The sequence below is a fragment of the Brienomyrus brachyistius genome, chromosome 4 (genome assembly GCF_023856365.1).
Source record: "Brienomyrus brachyistius isolate T26 chromosome 4, BBRACH_0.4, whole genome shotgun sequence".
NCBI classification, from domain to species: domain Eukaryota; kingdom Metazoa; phylum Chordata; class Actinopteri; order Osteoglossiformes; family Mormyridae; genus Brienomyrus; species Brienomyrus brachyistius.
The window spans coordinates 25,768,655-25,793,790 of NC_064536.1; the positions used below are offsets into that span (position 1 = coordinate 25,768,655).

The 25,136-nt window shown below is 45.9% G+C and overlaps 1 protein-coding gene across 3 annotated transcripts; it reads right to left on the reverse strand.

Annotated features, from left to right (window-relative positions):
* Positions 1–1,902: 1,902 nt before the first annotated feature.
* Positions 1,903–23,159, reverse strand: fyco1a (FYVE and coiled-coil domain autophagy adaptor 1a). 3 transcript variants are annotated; one of them, XM_049010412.1, is made up of 18 exons: positions 23,074–23,159; positions 17,552–17,660; positions 16,011–16,117; positions 15,685–15,810; positions 14,853–14,959; positions 14,525–14,668; positions 13,767–13,854; positions 10,665–12,794; positions 10,010–10,102; positions 9,571–9,689; positions 9,307–9,474; positions 7,858–8,010; positions 7,198–7,421; positions 5,972–6,086; positions 5,705–5,803; positions 4,543–4,753; positions 3,704–3,813; positions 1,903–3,559 (listed from the first exon to the last, which is right to left on the reverse strand). In XM_049010412.1, exons 2-18 carry the CDS (start codon positions 17,610–17,612, stop codon positions 3,487–3,489), a joined length of 4,128 nt encoding a protein of 1,375 aa, XP_048866369.1. In that variant the 5' UTR covers positions 17,613–17,660; positions 23,074–23,159; the 3' UTR covers positions 1,903–3,486. The 3 variants fall into 3 exon arrangements, with proteins under 3 accessions (XP_048866369.1, XP_048866370.1, XP_048866368.1); XM_049010413.1 differs by having other exon boundaries at positions 23,112–23,130; XM_049010411.1 differs by having other exon boundaries at positions 23,064–23,117.
* Between the last annotated feature and the right edge of the window lie 1,977 nt (positions 23,160–25,136).

The window sequence follows — 25,136 nt, forward strand, 5'->3', positions numbered from 1 at the left end:
GGATGGATTCATGGGCGACGTTAGGTCTGATCGCATTTTAGCCCTAATGCCAATCTTTACAAAAAAAAAAAAACAACAAAAAGACAAACTCCGGGTAAACTTGACTCAGTCCCTGAAATTTTCATTAGCTAGAAACGTTCCCTAACTTATGGACATTCACCGGGTGCGACACTGTGGATTGCGCATTTACCACAAAAACAAGCTGATCATTAAAATACAGGTTCGAAAAATGGGAAAGACATGCAGGGTAGTGCGGCGTGTGTAAGAGGGCGCAGAACTGTAAAGCGTTTCCTTCGGTATTGGGTTGAGTTAAAGTAACATTACTATAGAGTACTCAAATGCGTTTGTTGCCACATACGCTCTTAAACTGTAGTTTACTTCTGTGGCTTTAAATAAGTGAGGAAATCCCAGCCCGCGCAGAGATGCTCTGAATATTCGCCTCAAGCAGTGGCGACTGGATAAAAATATTAAAAATATATGTGGACTGTTTGTGCCATATTCAGTCAGTTTCAGTTACTATCTCAGTACAATTTAACACAAGCGGCAGAATATCAGTGTTCGGAGGCATAGTCAGTAATTATTTCATTAGCATTAAAAATCAACAGATTAATAAATAATGAAAATTATCATTACAGGACTCGCCAGATTTCGGAATCTTTAAAAAAAATTCACCTGGAAACATATCCTAAAGGCCATTCTTACAGTATGTCTTCCGTTTAGGCAAAGCAGTCACTTTGCATGACAGAGGCAATATTAACTGGGCACTAGCAGCGAATCTGAGACACAGCAGTCTGTCGGCGTCACGGACAGAGAAAAGCAAAAAGAAACTGAGACAGTGCCTTCGGCCAAATGAAAGCCGAACATCCAGCGATAAAATAAATTGATCAGCAAATTACCTTTATTCACCTTCATTTACTCCAGTGTCACCCACGTTTTTTTTTTTATTTAAATAAATTTTTTATTTAAAAAACCGCATAATTAACGATACCCTGATAACAGACAGCAGGTCGCTCATAGCTATTTTTGCTTTCAGTGCGTGTGCATCACAGCCAGTAATATCTGTTCTGTTTAAATCGTTGGCTTTTGTAAAGTCATTTCAACCGGTGGCGGAACAACTGTACACTGGACCCTGGGGCAAAAATTGACCATATATGCCCTCTCTTTTCCAGATTCACACCTATGCCTCGTTTCCACCATCACGGAGCTGGTGCCAGGCTGGTTCCCATTGGGTGCCTTTGGGAACCAGCCTGCATTTCCACCGGTTTCAAAAAAGAACGGAACAGAAATGTTGCGTAGGCAGAAGTGAAACCGAATATGAAGCTGACTTTACCCAAATCAAAAATTCACATAATGTGGAGCCTTAGCGCCCTCTATTGATCTGCCGCCACTGCCCTCAAGGTCCTGTTAAGCGGAGAGTGCATGTAGCTGTCTGTACCTTGTACCACCTCCCCCCGCTGTTGCCACATCCATTTCGGAAAGCACTGCAAATTCATATAACATAAACTGTTCTGTTATTAACATTGTCTTGTCCAGAGTTTATCTCCAGAACTACACCCCTCCACACTACATTACATACCCTCATAGAGAGTAGGGGCAGGGCTTGGAGCCCTAGCCCTAGAGACGTGAGGAAACAGTACCCACACAACCCAAACAGTATACTCACACACTCCAATTATCCTCAGCATGTCTTTGGACTGTGGGGGGAAACCGGAGTACCCGGAGGAAACCCCACGACGACATGGGGAGAACATGCAAACTCCACACACATGTAACCCAGGCGGAGACTCGAACCTGGGTCTCAGAGGTGTGAGGCAACAGTGCTAACCACTGCACCACCATGCCGCCCCCCCCAAAACAGTAATGCACCCAGCAAATAAAAAATAAACTTAAAAGGCAAAATCGTCAACATAAACAACATTTTATTTTTTGAAGGTATACATATATAAATTCAATATGATGGAATCCGTGATTGTCCATACACACTCAGCTGTGATAATACATACGCACTTATGAATGGGTTGCGCTGCACGCTGCTGCCTTACATTTGGTGCTGAAGGGTGGAGGACCACCACAGTCTGTCTCCAACTCAACTGACTAAGTAGATCTGAAGTCTGGCTGCTTCTACGTCTCTTCAAACGACGCAAACCAGCAAAACAATGAGGGAAGATGCATTCTTAGAAAGGGACATGAGACTGTGTGTATTCTTAAAATCCTTGTATGCTATGAAAAAAATAAATAAAATACCTCAAATAGGAAAAATCCCATAGAAAATGCCTCCCCGGAGTTTGGTTAATGCTTATTAAAAAGTGCTTTTTATAAACAGTGCACCCAGTCTTAGTTTGGCTGGTCTGCATGCAGGTGCATATACATACACCTTGCATAATTCCACTCACGGCCAAAAAGCACGTAAATCGCTACAAGTAACTATTGCACCTGTTACACCTCTGACGTGCTGAGCACATAATAACCAATTTCCTGATAGAAGTAAAAACAGCTATTGCACAGAAATTAGTGCTATACTTTGCAAGGGAACAGATATTTCATATCTATACAAAATACTTTGCATATATCAAAATAAAATGTAGCAATGTTTATCGTTATTAGTCATTGGTATTGCTATTATTATTAGCGTGTATTTACAGAGATTGGCATTCTGAGTAATTAAAATCTGCAGTATGCTTTGATGTTAACAAGGCAGTGTGGCTGTCATGGCGATATGGTTGTCACGGTGACCCTCTACCCAATTATCTGTTTGCTGGTGTTAAGAACCCGGAAGCTTGTTTAAAGTACAAAAAAAAGACTGATAGTGCTATTTATTATCCTTCTAATTCCCAGCCCGACCTTAAAAAAACTACATAAAAACTGAGTCTGATCTTAAAAAACTCCATAAAAACTTTGCTTCTGCCGGCCTGTCGTCTGTAAGGACTTGAAAGTCCTTGTTAAAATTCTCCAAAATTCCAAACATGCATGTCTGACACTGTGAACAAAACAAAAACGTAATAAAAATACAACATAAATAAAATAAGATAAACTAACACATCAAGCTTTTCTCTGAGTTTTCATAAAATTTCTTGGAAACTTTCAGTTTCTCAGTCCCCTGTTTGCGATTATAATGCTTAAGTTTTTTTTCCCCAATCTTTCTAAGAGTTCTGAAAAAAAGATACTTTGGTGATTTTTACGTCTGCATTTGGTCTGAAATGCACCCTTAATGTTTTTCCTTTTTTCTTTTTCATAACCATGGCTATTATTTTTAAAATGCTTTAACTCAAAAGGAGCCCATCAAAAAGAGTGGTGTCATAATGGGATTTTTAAGCGTCTATGGGTTTTTCAAAGTAGAAGACGGGTGTAAAATGGAATCACAGAATGATGCCGTTAGGATCTACAAGAGAAAAATCGCACAGACCGGGAGGAACACGACGACGCGAGTGACTCTACACCCAGGGAATTCTGGGGGGATCTGGGCGTTTGGGGGCAGGAGCACCTCGCCTAAGAATCACTTCCATCATAGATCACTGGCTTTTCAACTGTCAAATGGTAGAAAATATTCTTTGAGATGAACCTACAAAAAAAAACAAGATCATAAATATAATTAAAAACAGGAATAAAACGAACAAAATCAAAACTGTGGTTGAAATATAATCGACGGAACTTATAGGTTAATGCTACCGACTCGAGCTTTCCTGCCTGCAATGGAATGGCATACCTGGAGTAGGAATTGTCGAAGACGAGTGTATAAACCCCTGGCCTCCGAACTTTCAGCTGGCCCTGAATTGTCTCCTGGTGGGAGTTGCAGCGAGTCAAGGGGATCAGAACCTGCCGAGGGAGAAGGACAGATTTCAACACTCTGCTCTAAAGAAATGTGGGAATCTGGCTTCACGTGCAGAAGGTGCTCATACTAATTCAGTGTGAGAGTGACGCTCATATAGCAGCCGGCAGTACTGATTACCACACAGGCCATATTCCACCTAAAAAATAATTCATCATTCAGCAGAAAAATGCTAGGCTGAAAGTCTAAGGGACAGGCTAGAAATAATTCTTTATTACGTTTGATTATATATTACAGATCTCCTCGCAGCTCTTTGTGTGTGATAAAAGTGTGAGGTTCCTCTAGGCTCTCCGGTACACACCCATTCCAGGGCTCAAACAGACCCTGGTATGACATGTTCCTCCGTTCCCTGGGATTGGCTCCAGATCACCGTGACCCCAACTGTGTGTATATATGAGTTGCCACAGCCTTCCAGTAATGCCACTAAATCCTGCTTACTGCTCTCCTGTAGTGTATCTTTGATGTTAAAAAGACCATCCTCACCCAGGTTCACTCAGTCAAGGCCTGATGCTCGATGGCCTTTGGAAACCGAGACGTGATTTTTTTTTCTTCTTTTCCATAAGACATAGACCTTATTCGGCTAAAACAGGCCCATCAGAACTTGGTAAAAGGAGAACAAAAGCCCTCTGTACTTCAAAAGGAGTCGTGTTTAATTTTACACAGGAATTCCAGATTGGGGAAATCGCAATCAGGGCTCCAAAGGACTCTTGCTTTACCTTGGCCTGCTCGATTGGGGCGTCACCCACTTCCCGGTACATCACGCTGAAGGAGATACTCTTGGGCTCGGAGGAGAACACCCAGCAGACAGTGGGTCCCGCCTCGGGCACGGTGATGGACAGCACACTGTAGCAACTGGAGCGGATGAAGAGCTCCTGGGGTCCTTCACCGAAGTGTGAGATGTCCTCCAGGGTCAGCGGCACGGCAGACCTGCCCGAGACAGCCGCAGCTACATTTCCAGGCCCGTGGGCCGCTCACATTTTCACATCTCGGAGCTAAGAGGCGACTTGACAGATTTATGACGTAACACGAGGCACTGACTTCAGCAAATTCTCACCCTGGAATCTGTTTTAAAAGACTTTAAATGGAAATGTAGGCACCCCCCCCCACACTTCATGGAAGATTCTCCGGGGCTTTTCAAGACTTTCTGTAGGAGATCTTGGCGAAACATCTATCAGCGATTAGGTTTCTAGGTGTGCCAATTCATATGCTATGATGTTGCAACAATCTATTTATGGATGCATTTCTGATCAGGATTTAGTTTAAACCACATTAGTTTCAGTGCAAAGTTTTGGGAGGCTTGCTTAATTCGGTAAACATATTGCAGATTTTTTAATTTTATTACGAAAATCATTACTCTATTAATTTTGCAAAAACATATGTATCACATTACAAACAACCAGCAGACTTAAGCTAAACATTAATTTCAAATAGCAATAACCTGAAACCCAAATTACAGTTACAGAAAAGAGATGTTAAAATAGTTTAAAACGTTCATTGACAAGCAGGATGGTGGGTGCTTTTTAATTAGCGACACCTTGCAATAACATAAAACACCAAACATTTCTGTTTAGTATCCCTTTGGCAGCCAATGACTACAATTGCAATTAACAGCAAAATGGCAAGATCGTAACTGAACGAGTCAGTCGAAAAATGTACACTAAATAAAAAGAAAATACCTGTATGTAAGATATGTGCAGATATGTTAAACACTGCTTGACAGCTGACTTCTATTATGAACCCAATGAATTAGCCACATTTCTGCAGGATTAAGCAAGCGTCCCGAAGCTTCCTGTTAGCACTGTATGTGAAATTACAGTGTGCACCTTAGTTTCAACAAGGAGGCCACAGTAGTGATGATATGCTATCCTATTCACTCACGTGAGCACCCCTGACTTCAGGAGCTGGATCTCTGCATCCTGACGGTCCAGCGTGAAGCTCCCAGGTTCTTCAGAGGCAGCTTCCCCCGTGCCATCACTCCTGATTCACGACATTACCAAACAAAAAACAGCATCAGGATTCCGAAAGAGCAGCAGTGCTCCGCTCCATGGCAGTAACGTTGCACTCAGCCGCCCCCCGTGTCAGTGTTGTGACGCGTTCCTGTAAGCGGCGACTGGTTCACGGACGCGTTCGGGGGGAGCTGCTCACGTGTCAGTGCTGGCCGTCTGCTGGCATGCAGAGTCGCTGTCGTAGACCCTGTCCAGGTCCTCCTCTGTGATGATGTCGAAGGCTACGTCATCCGACTGGGGACTCGGGTCTGTCACTGAGGCAGGGGGGAAGGAAATGGGAAGAAGGTGAGAGATATGCCAGGATATGTCCGCCGACTGCATCTCAGGGAACTTCCCAGAAATTATCAGAATGACTCCTGGAATATTTAGTGAAGCAGAGAAATTCCCAACAAAGAAAGAAAGAAAGAAATCAATCGATCCATCCATCCATCCATCCATCCATCGTACCAGCTATCCAGAACAGAGCTGCTATGAGCAAGCAGCCTATCCCAGGGAGCATAGGGCAGAGGACACCCTGGACAGGATGCCAGTCCATCACAAGGGACACACGCAGGTGTTCCTGGAATTTTTCAAGTCGCTGGTTGGATTATTCTAAAAATTGTGCCTCATCTACACTGCTAGGAAGCTCATATGAAACCTTCTACCATTTGGGTCAAGAGATGCAATCAGTCTGATTCCCAATCAGTTTCTAGCTGCAACCTCGTGGCTGAACCTGTCTCTTCTGGCAAAATGTTGGCAGAACTCTGCCCTCGGTCACCTCTGCTGAGCTCAGCACCTTTTAACCTCTCCTTCCGCAGCAAAGTTTATTAAAAAAAAACAACATAAAAAAAAACACATGTGATCTTTGTTTACATCATATCAATTCTGAAATTTCCCTGCCATGGAGAAATTATACTCATATCAGGAGACCAAGACTTTTCCTTGGGCTCCCTTGAAATTTAAGATGGTAAATGGACTGCATTTATATAGCACTTTTCTACTCCTACGAGTACTCAAAGCGCTTTACATTTTATACCTCACATTCACCCATCCACACACTCATTCACACCCCGGTGGCGGAGGCTGCCATGCAAGGTGCCAACCTGCTCACAGGGAGCAATTTGGGGTTCAGTGTCTTGCTCAAGGACACTTTGATGGGGTCAGGAGGAACCAAGGCTCGAACCTGCAACCCTCCAGTTGCTGAACGATAGCACTACTGTACCTCCTGCGCCACCATCTTCCCCTCACCTATAAGACACCTATAGACAAATAAAGTGTGAACTATCAGAAAGATTTCACAGTAAACTCAAACAATGGCCACATCGGAAAGACATAATACTTTCGTTTTTCCACAAGAAACTTCGCCGACTGTTGTTTTTGAGTTACCTCTCACCCTAGGCATGGGTGCGTAGGGGGCGGCTCCAAGCGCAGAGGGGGGGCAGGGGGCGGTGGGGGTGTCCTGATTGCTGCCCACCTCGGCCTGTGTGAGGCGCTCCACCACCGCACAGTGCTGCGAGTAGCACTCTCTGCAGCAGCGCTCCTTTTTACCACTATGCTTTGTCATCGCCAAGTTGTTGCTGCAGTAGTAACAGAAAATGCGCCCGCACAGCCTGGCATGACCAGTAGGGGGCGCCACACATCTATGTTTTTGTTTCATGTTTTACACCTTCTTGACTACCAAAGAGACCTGTACGGTAAAAACTTGCAGCAATCGGCGATTCGGGCACATAACACCCCCCAAAAACTGCCGACTGGAAGTACCCCTAAGCTTTACTTTAACTAAAATCAAAATTAAAATGATAGAACAAAGAAATTCTTCACTTAAAAATGTTTGATATGAATTTGGGAAAAAAAATGCATAATACAGTATAGAGACACTGGCTGTTTTCTCATTTCATTCTATATCACATGCCAAAAAAAAACCACAAATCAGAGACCCGATTATTATCATTAAGCCAAAGGCACTAGCCCACACTCAGCCAATCAGTGGCATCGTCAGAGATGGCCGTCCAGTCAATGGGAAGCCCTGCTGTTTTCTGCGCTCACCTGCAGTGGTGTCTTCGCAGCCACCAGGTGAAGGTGCTCCGGCAGCCCAGGCAGCGGTCCGTCTCCTTGTCCACGAGCCACCACTGCTCCTCCGCCCGCAGCTTCTGCTCGAACTCCAGCGCGTCTGACTTCTGCCACAGGGCATCCTTATCCCTATGGGGGGGGGGGGGGGGGGGGGGTAGGAAAACGGCTTCAGGAGCTCAAATAGGATCAAACAGGAAAACCCAACAGTGCCGGACACACACAGTGCAGGTCAAATCCCAGAAAAGAACATGGTAGCCTCAAACCTCCAGGGATGCAGGCCTGAATCCGACTGCACATCCGTCTACAAGGCCTTCCTCCTCCCACTGTCAAACCCATGTGTTTAGGGGGCCGTGATGAATTTAAAATCACCTGTAGGATGTGAGTGTGTGCACCCTGCAACTGACTGGCGTCCCATTCAAGGTGCCCTCTACCATGTTCTGCTATATATATAACCTTAAAATGCATATTATAGAATGACAATAATACAAACTAACTGCAAGTAATGTACACATCACCCAGTTAAAAGTAAATACAAATATACCAGTACATTTAGAATATGTCTATCGCATACTGGGGTACAGTATTGTGCTTGTCCCCTGAAGGTAGACCTCACATGAACAGCTGCTGTACATTCAGATATGCAAGCCTAGGTCCAGGGGAGGTATACTACGGCCGTCGTCGTGGAGCCCAGGAGTCATGTGATGTAATAGACTCAGACGGGCTAGGAATGTCTTCACAGCAAGACAATTTCCTGAAGCTAAAGACTCCCCGTGGACAAGCAGTGGGCAGGAAATAATGCAAAATGCATTTTTTGATTGCTGCCTAAGAAGCCACCCCCAGCCCCCCCCCCCCCCCCCCAAAAAAAAATCCAATATGGATGTAAACAAGAATAGAACTAAATGCTGAACTATTTACTTTGGTTACAGATTGTTTTATCCATTGTGATTCAGGGAATTTGCCTGTTATTATCTCCCTCATTATTGTACCACATTGTGTTTTCCATCATCTCTGATATAACGTTAGGTAGCCTGTTATTATCTGTGTTTATATCCGTGCTTCAATGTGTCCCTATTATTATCTCTGTTGTTACTGTTTTATATTGTGTTACATTATTTTGTTGTTATGATCTAAGCTGATATTATTTCATTGCATCCATATTATCCCATCACTGTTTCACATTGTTTCTTGCTGTGATCTATGTTTATATGACTGTCATTGTATTTCTGTTACAGTCCCTGTGTTCTCCATCATTCCTGAATTGCGTTACATTGTGTTTCCTGTTATTATCCCTGTTGTTACTCTGTCTCACTGTGTTTCCTGTTTCTATGACTATTATTACTGTGTTCTGTCGGCTTTCCCCGCGACCTCTGCTGTTTCAGTGTTTCACTTTGATTCCCATCATTACTGCTCCAACTGACGCATTACCTGATCAGCTCAATGAGACGTTCCTCCAGGATGCTTTTCGTCTTGCACAGGTCTTCAATTTCAGCCGTGGTCTTCATCTCCAGGACTTGTCTCTCTTCTGCAGCCCTGTCCAGCTTCCCTCTCAGCTCCTCGCACCCCTTCCTGGCCACAGACATCTCCTCCTCAGTCCTGCCAGAGTGTGAATAATGCAGGACATAGGCAGTTTCAGGTCAACACATATGCATGAAGCAGTGAGGTTCAGGATGCCACCGGCAGGCAGCTCACCTAACCAACGTTTCTCTCAGCTGCTGGAGCTCCTCCTCAGCCTGTCGTACCTTGGCGTCACTCTTCGCCATGTCATCCATTTTCTCCTCCATCTGATGGGCGTAGTCACTGTTTGTGGCCTTGGAGGAAATGAAGATGGAGTCATGCACAGACATGGGTATGCGACCTCCCTATCATAGGAACAGAGGCCTGACACAGAGCTCTTCCTTTATTTCTCTTTTTCTTCCTTCCTTCCTATTCCCCGGTGACCATGGTCATACTGTCTATATTCCCAGAGGCTGTGTTGCTCAGCCAAAGCTGTAATCTTGTTTTGCTTCAGTAAAATGCTCCATACTTTCCTAAAGCATAGGTTCTCATACTGGCTCCTCGAGATCTCTCCAGCGGTCGAATGCGCATTTCCAAGGAGCCAATTCCAGCTTCAACTGCCAAACTCACAAACCTCCAGTTGTAAGACTCTGGCCTCCAACAAAGACGATTTCTCCCTCTTCGCTGTCAGCTGGCCTTTGAGATTTCCCACTTCATCCCTAAACCCCTATGAACACAAGCCTAAGGTTACCACCACAAAAACTATATGAATACACTCTACACAACGCATCCACATCTTTAGAATTTAGAGATCAGTGGTCACTGTTGACACAATGCACAACAACGAAATGTGTCCCCTGCATTTAACCCATATGTGACAATGTGACATAGCAGGGGGCAGCTAATTCAGCACCGGGGGAGCAGGGCTTGGGGGCGGTGCCTTGCTCAGGGTACCTCACTGGTGCCTTGCTGGTTGGGGATTCGAACCTGCAATCTTTCAATTACAAGTGTGCTTCCCTAACCATTAAGCCACCACTGCCCACTCTGAGAAAGCATGCAGTGTATCTATATCTATATGGATGTACACAATTTGTATCTACATCTACAAGAATCAATCTATAAGAATGTGTCTATAGCTGTAAGAATGTACACAACGTATTTATATCTGTAGGAATTTATCTATATCTATAAGAGTGTACATAATGTACCTATATCTATAAGAATGTATCTATAGCCATAAGAAATAACAGAAAAAACTGAGACAAGACGGTGTTGAGTGGAACATGAACCTTGAGCTGATTCTGATGGTTTAAGGCTTCACTGGACATCTGAAACTTCAAGGCCTTCACTTCCTCCTGTGCAGCTTCCTGGATGCTAGTGGTCTGCTCCAGCTGCTCCTTGAGTTCTAGGATGGTCTGCGTGAGGTTCTGCGACTGGGCCAGCTCCTCGCACAGACTGGCGTTCTCCTGTCGGAGGGCGGCAAGCCCGGCTCTCAGACGCTCGGCCTCGCGGGCCGCCTCCTCCAGCCTGCAAGCCGCCTCCTGGTTCTCAGAGGTCAGTCGGCAGACAGCGACGCCCAGCTCAGCAGTCTCGGTGTTGGCCCGGTGGAGGCCCTCTTGGGCTTCTGCACGCTCCAGCACCAGGTTGTCATGGAGAGTCTTCATGGCAGACAGCTCTTCCCTCATGGACACTAGCTCAGCCTGGACCTGAGTTTCACGATCCCTGATGACCCTCATCTCCTCCTCTGTCTCCACCTGCCGCCCCCGGAGTTCCTCCTCCTGTCCCTTCAGCTTCTCAAGCAGGGTTGCAAGCTCTTCCCGTGAGGTCTCTGCCACATTCAGCTGACCTTCGGCCCTCCTCTTGTCCTCGACGGCACCCCGGAGCTCAGCACGCAAATCCAGGACCTCTGCCTGCAATCTGGAGACCTCCTTGATGTTCAGCTCTAGCTGGCCCTCCGCAAGCATCAGGCTGGAAACTGCATCCATCTTCTCCTCTGCCAGTTCCTTTATTTTGGCTTCCAGCTCCTGGGTCTGGAGCTTCATGAACTCCAGGCGTTCAGCAACCTCCTGGAGCTGCTCGCAGAGTCCAGCCTCAGTCCTCTTGGATTCCGCCAAGCTGCCCTCCTGATCAATCACCCGACTTTCAGCAGCTTGCAGCTCCTGGCGGGTGGAAGACAGTGCCCCCTTTGTTGCCTCCAGCTCCTTTTTCAAGTGCTGGTTCTCCTGCTCAAGCTCCCTCATGGCTCCTTCTACGGTCTCCTTCTCCAAGATGGCCCTGCGAAGGCCTTCATCCAGGCATCGGTTCTCTTCACGCTGCTTTCTCTCCCGCTCATCCAGCGCCATGGCCGCGTCATCTATTTGGCTCCTCAGCTGCTTCTCGGATGCATGCAAGGCAGCCAGCTTGCTCTCCTTGACCATCCCGGCCTCCATCAGCTCTTTCTTGGTCTGCAGCAGTTTGCAGTTCAGCTCCTCAAGGCTACTGCACCTGGTCTGGCAGTCTTCCATCTTCCTAGTCTGGTCCTTTACACTGGCCTGAAGCTCCACCAGCCTCCCCACAAGGCCTTGCTTCTCTACAGCCAGCTGAGTCATTTGCTTCTCCAAGTGTTCGATCTTCTGGAGCCTGATGGACGTTTCTTCGTCCTTAGCCTTCAACTGCTGCGTGTAAGCGTGAATTTGGCCCTCTAGAGAGTCCCTCAGGCTGGCGAACCTCTGCTGAAGTTCCAGCTTCTCCTCCTGGGCTTTTTTCCTCTCTTCTGTTGCCTCGACCGCTGTCACCTCCAGGGTGTGCTTCAGGTCTTCCAGTTGCCTTTCCAGGGTGCCAGACGCCTTCTGCTTTGCCACCAGTGCCCCCTGCAGGCCATTCCCTTTGGCCCGTTCTTCGGCCAACACCCCCTCTCTTATCCTCAGCTCCTCAGCCAGCCGCTGTGATTCCTGCCTCTGCATCTCCACCTCCCGGCACATCTCCAGCCGAGCCCTCTCTGCCTCATTGAGTTCATCCAGCAGGCCGTGGATCTTCTGGGCTGAGTCGAGGTAGCTGGTTGCATGCAGGCTCTTCTCGTCCAGCACACCGTTCAGCTTGGCCAAGAGCTCTGCGTTCTTCCGCTCCACAGCGGCCAGCTGGGCCCTCAGCTCCTGCTCTGCTGCCCCCCTCAGCCCCTCAGCCACCCTCAGGGCCTCCAGCTCCTTCCGGCCAGCCTCCTGAGCAGTTAGCGAGGTGTCCAGTTGACCCTGTAGCGCCTCCACCACGGCCCTCAGCTCGGCAGACTCCTGGCCCAACTCCACCGCCTGGCCCAGCAGCTCCCGCTGCCTCAGCTCTGACTGGTCCAGCTGCAGCCGCAGGTCATCGGCCGCACAGGGGCTCACGGCGTCACAGGCTGCCTCACCTGCGACCAGGTCAGGGCTGGAGGGGAAGTCCTGCACCTGCCAGAGATGTGGGGAACAGGTGTGGTTAGATGTGGCTTTTCTTGAGGACTGTGCCCGTGCTGGACTTCATTCCACTCTGTCAACCACATTTCTGGCTAATAATCTATGCTGCTTGATACTGTAACAGTGCTGAAGGATTACAGTACTGTTAAAGAGTCTTAGGCAGGCAAAGAAAATGATGTTTAAAGGATCTACATCTTGGTGTAAAATTATGATAACTAATTAAGTTTTAAATATAACAAATACATAGAATGGCTCAGGTGCCCCTGAGAAGAGGTTTGGGAACCAAAACTGTGTTCTAGTCATCCAACAAAAAATCAGTGACCTTTTAGAGAACAAAAGAAAATTTTGTCAGTGTTTATTATGCTGCAGTTAATTTGCATATGTTCTTTTTTTAAGTTGTGCTTTTTTTCTGAGCAAATATAGGCTTATTGCCAAGATAAATAGCTTTAAACATTTCCTTTGACTGCCTGTGACTTTTGTACAGTACTGTATGATAACTGAGCAATTAAGAAACTTCATGGCAGGAAGCGAGACAGAGACTCCCACCGCCGCACAGCTGGAATACAAAGGCACACAGCAGAGAAAGCTTGATTAAATGGGCACTCCACTAAAACAAGTTTGCGCTGTGTAATATCGAGTGCCACCTAGTGGTCATAAGAAGTCATGACGAGCCAAAATATCCCCAACTTCAATGCATGCAGGGCGTGCTTGTGAACAACAAAACTGAACTACTAATGAGGACTGTTCTTCAAAACCTGACAGGATGATTCATTCAAGATACCAGGGTGTGGGTCTGGTGCTCCTGACGAGAATATCGGGATGATGTGTGGCTGTACAGGCTGAGCAAGGCCCTCAGCTGCAACTGCTCCGGCGACATTAACTGATCTTACTTTCTCATTTGCATGTCACTTCAGACAAACGTGCAAATGTAATAATGCCTGGCGTCCTGATTTCGAGAAGCTTTACCTGAGAGTAGGAGCTGACCAGACTATTGATGCTGGAGCTGCGGCTGGGTGGCCTCCACAGGTGGGCGGGTGAGCTCCCCAAGGTCCTCCTGCAAGGGCACATCTGCCATCAGCTTCACTGGGTCGGTGATCGAAGGCCACTGAGCAAATTACACTGAAATGCTTTTATGTGGTCAGTGCCTTAAACACAGCAGGGTACTTGACAATATAAAATATAGTTCCATATATTTGTATGACAGCTTGCAAAATTATTGCTTGACTTACAGCATGATAACAGACTCTGACATTGACACTCTGATGGGGATTCGACAATGATCTTCTATGCCTCTTTGAATCTGAGATCGCTTGCCCTTAACGTTCAACCTCATTGTGCTATTAGTTTACTGCATACATTATTTTTTTATTCTAGTGGTCTTCTGATAAATAATATTTACTCTCTAGCTTGGAATTTGGTTGGCACATAGGAAAGCGGCATTAAAATCATTAGTGGTCTACAGAATCTGTTGTGAAAATGGACTCAACATGTTTTCAGTGCTTTGGTTAGACAGATGCTTTAATGAAGTAGTTAAACCAGAGCACCTCACTTAAGGGAACTAATTCCGATTAAACGATTCTCTCCTTAGGACTAAGACTTCATTTGTACACGTCTCCTGTTTGGATTTTGTTCATGTTGCACAGCAACGTCTCTTTAGCGCCCTCTGTTGTCGCTTTAGTTGGACGCACTTTTAAAAGACGACAAAACAGCAGCCGATGTGTTACCTGGCGAAGGTCGGCCAGGCAGCGTCGAGATCATGGCCCCGAGATGCGACATCGAACTGGATGTCGTTAAGCTCATACAGGTGATTGATGATGTCTGCACTCAGGTGGGGCTTCATGAGGGGGCTGCGTGTGTAGTACCAGTCACTGAAAATGGAAATAATCAGTGCGGGGAGGGGCCAGGGTGTGTCAACGTAGACCACAGATCAGCTGTATGAGGCCCATCACTGTTGCCTGAAACTCACAAACCTCCAGCTGGAAAAGACCCTGGCCCGCAACAAAGAGGCTCACTTGCAAACAGAAACCCACCCTGGCATCTTCATCTGCGTACCTAGTGACCTTCTGATTCATCAAGCATTGCTGAAGAGTGTCAGCCAGGCGCTGGTGCACCAGCGAGTAGCGGAGGAAGGCTCGGCCTTTTCCCAGGGACGTCTTCAGCTGGGGCACAAAGGTCGGTGACAGACAGTGGTGTGATACAGTGTAGGGTACATTTCAACACCTCATACTCTGGCTGGAGACTCCATACTGGTCCTGGAGAAATCACTAAACCCGGGTCCCAAAGCTCCATGGTATCTACCCAACTACTAAACCTGGGTCCTGTGGGTCCACAGAGTCTAAGAAATCAGTAAAGTCAGGTCCCGGACATGCACAAAATCTAACTAATCACGCAATCATAGTTACGAAGATCCACAGTATCTATCTAAGTACTCAACCTGAGTTCCAGAGAGCCAGAGAACCTAACTAATCTCGCAACCATGGTCCTGGACATTCACAGTGTCTAATGATCTACTAAACTCTGGTCCTGGAGAAACACAGCGTCTACTGATCTACTAAACTCTGGTCCTGGAGATCCACAGGGTCTACTGATCTACTAAACTCTGGTCCTATAGATCCACATTATCTACTGGTCTACTAAACTCTGGTCCTGGAGAAACACAGCGTCTACTGATCTACTAAACTCTGGTCCTGATGATCCACAATGTCGACTGATCTACTAAACTCATATGCCTGGCTACAGAATGTATGTCCTTGAGTACCACGCTACCTGCAGGATTCTACATTCTTCTTATACAATGCTAGTCCTACACCAAAATTGTGCTGAACCGAAGCCCACCATCATACCTCAGCTACAAGAGCACTGCATGGTCCTGGGTAATGCTCACCTCTGGGATGGACCTGACAAAGCGAATCCCATCACTGGCACCCTTCAACTTGGCCAGGCAGTCACTGAAGTAATCCCAGTAGTCTTTTCGAGTGCCAAGGAATGTCACTTTTTCCTTCAGGTCAAACTGAAAGCAAATCCGTGAGTGAACATGGGATGGTGGTTGAACCCCGTAACTACTACACTACAGGGAAAATCAACCTGGACTGCAAGGTTCCTCAATTGTGATGCTGGTATGCAGGCCAAATATGACCCGTTAGGCATGTGGATGCTCACTTGCCTCGTTTGAGGCCCAAGCTTTGAATTGTGGGGGGGGTGGGTGTTCACCTGCAACAGGTACTCCAGCTTGTAGGAAAACCGGTGCAAGTTGGAGCTGTCATCTGTGATGGGCTCCCCACTTTCCTTGTACTCTCTGGCCAGTTCTGCCACAGCATCTATGGTATAAGGGAGAGGGAAAACCATTATATAGTAAATGTATACTCTGGAGAACAGAGAAAGCTATTATATAGGGAATGTATATTATAGGGAACATTACATAGGGAACCTACGGTATACTATGGGGAACAGAGCAAGCCATTACATAGGGAACCTACGGTATACTATGAGGAACAGAGTAAGCCATTACATAGGGAACCTACAGTATACTATGGGGAACAGAGTAAGCCATTACATAGGGAACCTACGGTATACTATGGGGAATAGAGAAAGCCATTACATAGGAAACCTACAGTACACTATGGGGAACAGAGTAAGCCATTACATAGGGAACCTACAGTATACTATGGGGAACAGAGTAAGCCATTACATAGGGAACCTACAGTATACTATGGGGAATAGAGAAAGCCATTACATAGGGAACCTACAGTACACTATGGGGATCAGAGTAAGCCATTACATAGGGAACCTACAGTATGCCATTATATAGTGCAATGATGGCTTAATGGTTAGGGAAGCGCACTTGTACAGTAATTGAAAGGTTGCTGGTTCGAATCCCCAACCAGCAAGGCACCACTGAGGCACCCTGAGCAAGGTACCGCCCCCAAGTACTGCTCCCTGGGTGCTGAATTAGCTGCCCCCTGCTATGTCACGATCTCACATATGGGATAAATGCAGAGGACACATCTTGTTGCTGTGTGCTGTGGTGTATCAACAATGACCACTGATCACCAAAATCTAATATAGGGAATATATACCATAGGGAACAAGTCAACATCGCATACAGATAGACATGCACACATTCATAGACTGATGATGATGCATATAAATATACATACACATTTTCAGATTCTATTACATATGTCCGGTAACGAGGAAATGACAGTGGAGATTCAGCTGAAAAGTTATAGGATTTATCAGACAATGAGAGGTAAAGTTGAAATCTGAAATCAGAATGTGGGGATGACGCTGAAGGTGACTATAGAGTAGTGAGCCATACTGAAGGCAATGATGCGGTATGAGCAAAGAGCTTTCTGAGAAGAATAACGTGCATAGAAGCAGAACATCTGGGAAGCTCTATTACGAAAACCTCCCAGTCCGAACTGCCGTGCTTTTCTACTGTGGGAATCATGAGTTGCTGAACTCCATGGAGAGCAACATGCCCTTCAACCACAGCAGTAGATGAAAGCGCAAATGGGGCGAATCTGGCAGGGTGGCGTGGCCCTACTCCCTCTGCTTGTCCACGGCAGATCCCGGGAACCAGCAACAAGGGAAGTAAAGGGAGAAGTCTGGCGAGCTCAGAGCTCCCTCACCATCAGAGGACAACGGGCTGCTCTGCTCCAAGCACACACACACACACACATATACACACACACACACACACACACATACACACACACACACACACACACACACACACTCTGCCCACCTACCCTGCAGCTCTCGGACGATCCTCTGCAGCTGGTTCCCTCCAGCAGTTTCTGGGGCAGCCATGGTCCACGGCGTTTCCCGGCAACAGGGGTCAGAGGTCACACGCCATCTCTGCCGAGTCAGGGAATCCCACATATCCATGATTATCAGTCATGTAAAATCAGCTCACCCACATCTTACATATTTTATATTTTAATTAACAAAGACTATTCTATCAATCCAGCGGCTCCTTCCAGGATAAGTACGTCATTTAAATATGAAAAAATAAATGGATTACGAGACTTTTTGGTACAAAATGAAGATTCAAAGAAATATTTTAATTAAATAATTCCCTTTAACTTGAATTAATGCTTGTTTCAAACTTGTCTTATTGTGACTTTCATCACTAGACTCTCAGCTCCCGTGTCCTATATTTGCAATCAGGGACTGCTGAAACTGTTGAAAGACCTACTCAGTGGCGCTTTGTGTGCAGTGTCCAGAAAGAAACTCCCAAAAAGAGAATTCAAACTCAAAATCATGTATATATGCTAAGACATATATGGATATTCTGCACAACTCCGGTTTACACAACCCAGTTAATGGCGAGGGGGCGGCTATTGTAAACATATGGCTCTCGTGTTTGGTCTCGGGGCTGGCGTGGGGCGAGAAATCAACAAGCAGTGTAAAACTGCTGAGATCTGCATCTCCGGGCAATATTCGTCACCCCAGCTCAGCCGAACACAAGCGCCAAATCCAGGACCTCGGGTTTCAGGAACAGCCACTTTGTGTAAGTACATCTCTACTACTACATAGGCTGAATACCTCTTGAAATATAAAGACGCGGGGCGTGAATTCTGACGCACAATCATTGACTCCCCCTGGTACAAATTGGGGTCACACATCGTGATGTTACTTTACGAAGGGTACGCACCAACCTCTCTTATAAAACCAAATGCATTAACACTAGATTTACCGAGTTTTTATTCTCTGCTGAGAGTCCCAAGGTGTTTGTCACCCCTGCTGTGATTTTCACAGGTCTTCAGCCCCATCCTCCTCCTGCTTTTGTTGTGCAAACACACCCATTACCTGTGAGGCCTGGCGCATTTGCATTTTTTACTCAGAGTAGCTCAAATCCAAGGCAGGCTAAACCTCTGTGTGTGACATGGAAACCTTCACAAAAGTCTGCCATATCTATACCAAATATCCCACACGCTGACTGACCTGCAAATATGAAAGACGCACATTCACAAAATATATGGAAACACAAGTCTGTGTTATTTATAAAACAAATTGAGTGAAAATAGAATGAAAAGTTGCTAATAGCATGTTTTCATTTTATTCATTTCATTCTAACACTTCAGTCTCCAATGCATGTTTGTATATAAATGTCATAAGCTGAGTGAAGTCATGGTCCATGGCTCATACACATACAGAATAAAATGTCATTTCATTTTCATTGGCCATCACTGAATTATAACACCAAAAGTGAATTTTGTTTTTGTGTGATCTCTCCAGCTTTGCATGTTTGGCTGTTCATGTAAAAATTTATGTATCCGTGCCTCAGTTCCAGGTTCATCTCTTCGTCATCTTTCTGCCTTTTGTCTCAGTGGTTACTGTCCCACACAGTCTGTCTATCTTTCAAAGTCTGTGTTTGCAGCGTTTGAAAACCCAGTGACCATCATCCCTGTATTTGGCAATGGAGTTCCTTGGCTAGAAGAATCGGAAACAATCTTCTTTTTCCTTTCCACCCTGTAGATGCTTTGTACAGAACGTAGGCATTCACGGCCACCAAGTCCAGCATGTTGTAAAACACAGCTACTGGCCACTTGCTTGTTGCTGCTCGTACTGAATACATGCGCGCCATTCTAAACACTGACGTGGAGAATTCCTCTCCCTGTGCAGTGTCCTTTGCCAATGGAGGAAGTTCACGGCAAACGTTATTCACCATGCCCAGTAAAGTGAAGCAGTCTGTGTGACAGTGACAGTGAGGTGAAGAAATTGTCCATTGTGACATTTCTCCCGTCATCCAGAAATGACTCCATCAGACTCATGACCACGTTCTCTGCCAGCCTTCACCAAGAACTGTGCTGAAAGTTTCACTCCAGGAGAACACATGAACATAGATGTACAGCTGTTCTCGACCAAGGTTCATTGTCCATGCAGTATATTTACATTTACATTTACAGGATTTGGCAGACGCCCTTAGCCAGAGCGACTTACATAAGTGCTTTGAGACTCTGCAATGAATTTCCGATGCTAGCTCAATAAGGACCCCAGCTACGAATACTATCTCTGAGAACGCCATTGAGTAGTGCAGAATCCATCCATCCATCCATTATCCAAACCGCTTATCCTATTGGGTCGCGGGGGGTCCGGAGCCTATCCCGGAATCAATGGGCACGAGGCAGGGAACAACCCAGGATGGGGGGCCAGCCCATCGCAGGGCACACTCACACACCAGTCACTCACACATGCACACCTATGGGCAATTTAGCGACTCCAATTAGCCTCAGCACGTTTTTGGACTGTGGGGGGAAACCGGAGTACCCGGAGGAAACCCCACGACGACATGGGGAGAACATGCAAACTTAGTGCAGAATTTTTATTTTATTTTATTTTTTTAAAACACACACCAGAAAAAGAGTCGAGTAAGAATATAGAAGTTCTACGTCAGGTATTTCTGAAAAAGAAAAGTTTTGAGTCGTCGCTTGAAGACATTCAAGGATTCAGCTGTTCGGACATCTAGGGGGAGTTCATTCCACCAATTAGGTGCCAGGACAGAGAAGAGCCGAGACGCGTGTCTTCCTTGTGCCTTGAGGGGAGGTGGGACCAGTCGAGCAGTGCTGGAGGATTGGAGAGATCGTGGTGCAGAGCGGGGTGTGATGAGGTCCTTTAGGTAGGATGGTGCCAGAGAATTTTTGGCTTTGTATGCGAGCATCAGTGTTTTGAATCTGATGCGTGCAGCTACAGGAAGCCAGTGGAGGGAGCGCAGCAAAGGAGTGGTGTGGGAGAACTTGGGAAGGTTGAAAACAAGACGAGCAGCTGCATTCTGAATCAGTTGGAGGGGACGGATGGCGCTCAGTGGTAAACCCGCTAGAAGCGAGTTGCAGTAGTCAAGGCGTGAGATGACGAGGGACTGGACGAGTATCTGGGTAGCCTGGGTGGAAAGAAATGGACGTATCCTCCTGATGTTAAAGAGGAGAAACCGACAAGAGCGAGAAAGACTGGCGATATGTGAGGAAAATGACAACCGATCATCTATGGTAACTCCAAGGTTTCTAGCAGAAACCGAAGGACGGATCAGGGAATTGTCAAAGGAGATCGCAAGGTCCTGGAGGGGGGATGAGTCAGCCGGGATGTAAAGCAACTCAGTTTTACTAGTGTTGAGTTTTAGCTGGTGAGTGGTCATCCAAGATGAGATGTCTGCCAAGCATGTAGAGATCTTAGTGGAGACATGAGTGTCTGAGGGAGGGAAGGAGAGGATGAGTTGAGTGTCATCGGCATAGCAGTGGTAGGAGAAGCCATGTGAGGATATAACTTCGCCAAGAGATTTAGTGTAGAGGGAGAATAGGAGAGGGCCAAGAACCGAGCCCTGAGGGACACCGGTGGAAAGACAACGTAGAGTAGATATGGATCCATTCCATGTCACTTGGTATATCGCATCCAAGCCGGACAAATTTGGGATCAAGTTCTGGATGGCCACGGATTTGGAGACCAAATACGTCTGCAACGTGTCCCCTAACTTGGGAAAGGACCCCAGTCACCAGAAAAGGGAGAGGCTGGCAGAGAACATGGTCATGAGTCTGATGGAGCCATTTCTGGATGACGGGAGAAATGTCACAACGGACAATTTCTTCACCTCACTGGCACTGTCACACAGACTGCTTCAGCGCAAAACAACACTACTGAGCACAGGGAATAAAGTTTGGTATGAACTTCCTCCAATTTCAAAGGACACTGCACAGCAAGAGGAATTTTCCGCGTCAGTGCTTAGAAGTGGCAGTGTCTCCTTGACAATTTATGCACCTAAAAAAACAAGATTGTGTGTGTTCTGAGTTCTTTGGACCAAGATGTGGCGATCTGTGAAGGCAGAAAGAGGAAACCCAACACGATAACAGACTATAATCACATGAAGGTATGTGAATGTGTGTATAATTTTACATCAGTGCTACAATGTTTTCTGATATGTACTATACAGGCCTATATAGAAAGAAGGTAGAAAAAAAGCAAATACACTCATGACTCTCTCTCTCTCTGCTGTTATCGTGTGGTGTAAATGTGTTGGACCAAATGGCGCGCATGTATTCCGTAAGAGCAGCAACATGCAGGTGGCCAGTAGCTGTATTTTACAACATGCTGGACCTGGTGGTGGCAAATTCCTACGTTCTGTACAAGGCATGTACAGGGTGGGAAGGCAAAAGAAGATTATTTTTGAGTCATCTAGCCAAGGAACTCCATTGCCAATTTATGCCACAAAAGGCTATGGGGACAGAGGAAGGCTGCTGCTGTGCCAGGACTTGTATGGACAACTCAGTGTCAGGTACAGGAGAACTGCAACAGAAACCGCAGCAGGTTTACCAGTGCAAAGTGTTACAAATTCACTTGCGCCAAATGCAGGGATGATGGTCACTGGGTCTGCAAACACTGCAAAGTTTGAAACACTCAATTTTTTTTATAAATAAAACAGACTTGTGCTTCCATATATTTTGTGAATGTGTGTCTTTCATATTTGTAGGTCAGTCAGCGTGTGGGATATTTGGTATAGATATGGCAGACTTTTGTGAAGGTTTCCATGTCACACACAGAGGTTTAGCCTGCCTTGGATTTTAGCTGCTCTGAGTAAAAAAATGCAAATGTGCCAGGCCTCACAGGTAATGGGTGTGTTTGCACAACAAAAGCAGGAGGACAATGGCCCAAGAAACTCTCAGCAGGGATGCTAGTAGGTGTTAGGCCCAGGGAATTTACGCAAATTTGCGTAGATTTGGCAGTTCTAGTGTTAAACGCACTTAAACCTGAGTGTCAAACGCGTAAACCCTGACATGGGATGCACGCAAAACAACAACTAATAATAATAATCCGCAGGACTGTAATGTATGGAGGTGACACTGCACAGTCTGAAAACTTTTTAAACCCCGACTTGGTTTCCCTTTAATCCGACAGAGGTCCCAACACAGGTGCTAATTTGGGAACTACTAAACACGGGTAAAATTAATCTCTTATTCTTTACATAACGCAAATAATCTCTTTTCGATTGACATGAGTCCTTCTATAAAATTGTATCATTAGTCTTTTACATATATACTTGTGTTAATAAAGAATTCGTTTTAAAGAATATATTTTTAGACATAGGCCTATGGCTATATATGTTGTCCGGATAATAAACGTCGGTATGTAACGCTATGCTAGTAGTTGCTTAATACTATTAAAATATGCATCTTTCTGAATAAACATCACTGGGAAAGAGCAGAACTCGTCTAAATAATGCAATTGCCATAGAAGCATACGCAAGACACGCACAATAAAAACAGCACTAACTTTGACATACTTTAAACTAGATGATCCAGAGTAGTTGCCACAGTTTACCTCTACATACTATCTTGCCTGCAATAGGGCGGAGACGATCCTTTTAAATAAATAATACTGCACCAATAACCACTTAGGGTTTCGGTGACGACACGAACCGACCCAAAAGCAAGTTTAGTTGCACTGAAACCCAAACGCAAACACACGAGTCATGTGACAGTTTCAGCACGCGCTTACCTCAATAAGCTGCTCCCTACCCAGGGGTGTATATGGGGTGAGGCGTGGGACAATCTGGACGGGACGTCTCTCGCAATGCTTGGGCGTGGTTTAGCCAGGGCTGGTTCCGAAAAGTCTTCACTGCTTTCTGGACAGCGAAACCAGAGTTAATATACCTAAGCAGTTCGGGAGTATGCAGGTTCTTACATAATCCATACTCATTAGAGAGTGAAGCGGGAAGTGCAGTCGGCATATCATTTTCCATATAAGAATATCTAAAAAGATCTTAAAACAGACTGTATCTTTTATGGAGGGACTTGAAAATGTAGTTTTATTTATTGAAATAATTTTCTCACATACAAATTTGGTTCTCAGGTACAGGATTAAAATGCGCACATTCTTGGGTCTCCACGGGAAACATGGAAACACAGGGATGGACCCCCCCACCACCCATGTGCATGCTGTATTAACGGACCTGTAGTGACTGTGTCAGAAAAGACTCACTGACATTTTTTATATTTCATCATTAGGCTGTAACGTCATGTTTTTTGTTTGGAAGTACAGCCAAATGAAATCATGTTTAAAAGTATTCATCTGTACAATAAACAGTAATACAAGGTATTCGACTTTTTTGGTGTTCTCCCAAACGTTGCTGGTATCTTCTAATATATAATAGGATGGGACTATTATTTTAACATTTTTATATGCAGCCAGCATGTCCTTGTACGTGTGTCACCAAAGACACAATTTAATCGTGGTTCTTCTGGTGTAATAATAAAACCCAGGAAAGAGAGGCTCAGTGAATGTGATCTGGACCCTGTGCAGAGGCTTACTGTGTCAGAAACTCTGTAGAATAGGGGTGGCAAATCTTATCCGCAAAGGGCCAGTGTGTATATATTTTTTACTATATTTGCCGCATAGCCCAGGCCACAGGACCTTCTTCCTGTATTTACCGCATAGCCCAGTCCACAGGACCTTCTTTTTGTATTTACCGCATAGCCCAGGACACAGGACCTTCTTCCTGTATTTACCGCATAGCCCAGTCCACAGGACTTTCTTCCTGTATTTACCGCATAGCCCAGGCCACAGGACCTTCTTCCTGTATTTACCGCATAGCCCAGGCCACAGGACTTTCTTCCTGTATCTACCGCATACCCCAGGCCACAAGACCTTCTTCCTATATTTACCGCATAGCCCAGGCCTCAGGACCTTCTTCCTATATTTACCGCATAGCCCAGGCCACAGGACCTTCTTCCTGTATTTACCGCATAGCCCAGGCCACAGGACTTTCTTCCTGTATCTACCGCATTCCCCAGGCCACAAGACCTTCTTCCTATATTTAACGCATAGCCCAGGCCACAGGACCTTCTTCCTGTATTTAGCGCATAGCCTAGGCCACAGGACCTTCTTCCTGTATTTACCGCATAGCCCAGGCCACAGGACTTTCTTCCTGTATCTACCGCATACCCCAGGCCACAAGACTTTCTTCCTATATTTACCGCATAGCCCAGGCCACAAGACCTTCTTCCTATATTTACCGCATAGCCCAGGCCACAGGACCTTCTTCCTGTATTTACCACATAGCCCAGGCCACAGGACCTTCTTCCTGTATTTACTGCATAGCCCAGGCCACAGGACTTTCTTCCTGTATCTACCGCATACCCCAGGCCACAAGACCTTCTTCCTGTGTTTACCGTATAGCCCAGGCCACAGGACCTTCTTCCTGTGTTTACCGCATACCCCAGGCCACAAGACCTTCTTCCTGTGTTTACCGTATAGCCCAGTCCACAGGACTTTCTTCCTGTATCTACCGCATACCCCAGGCCACAAGACCTTCTTCCTGTATTTACCGCATAGCCCAGGCCACAG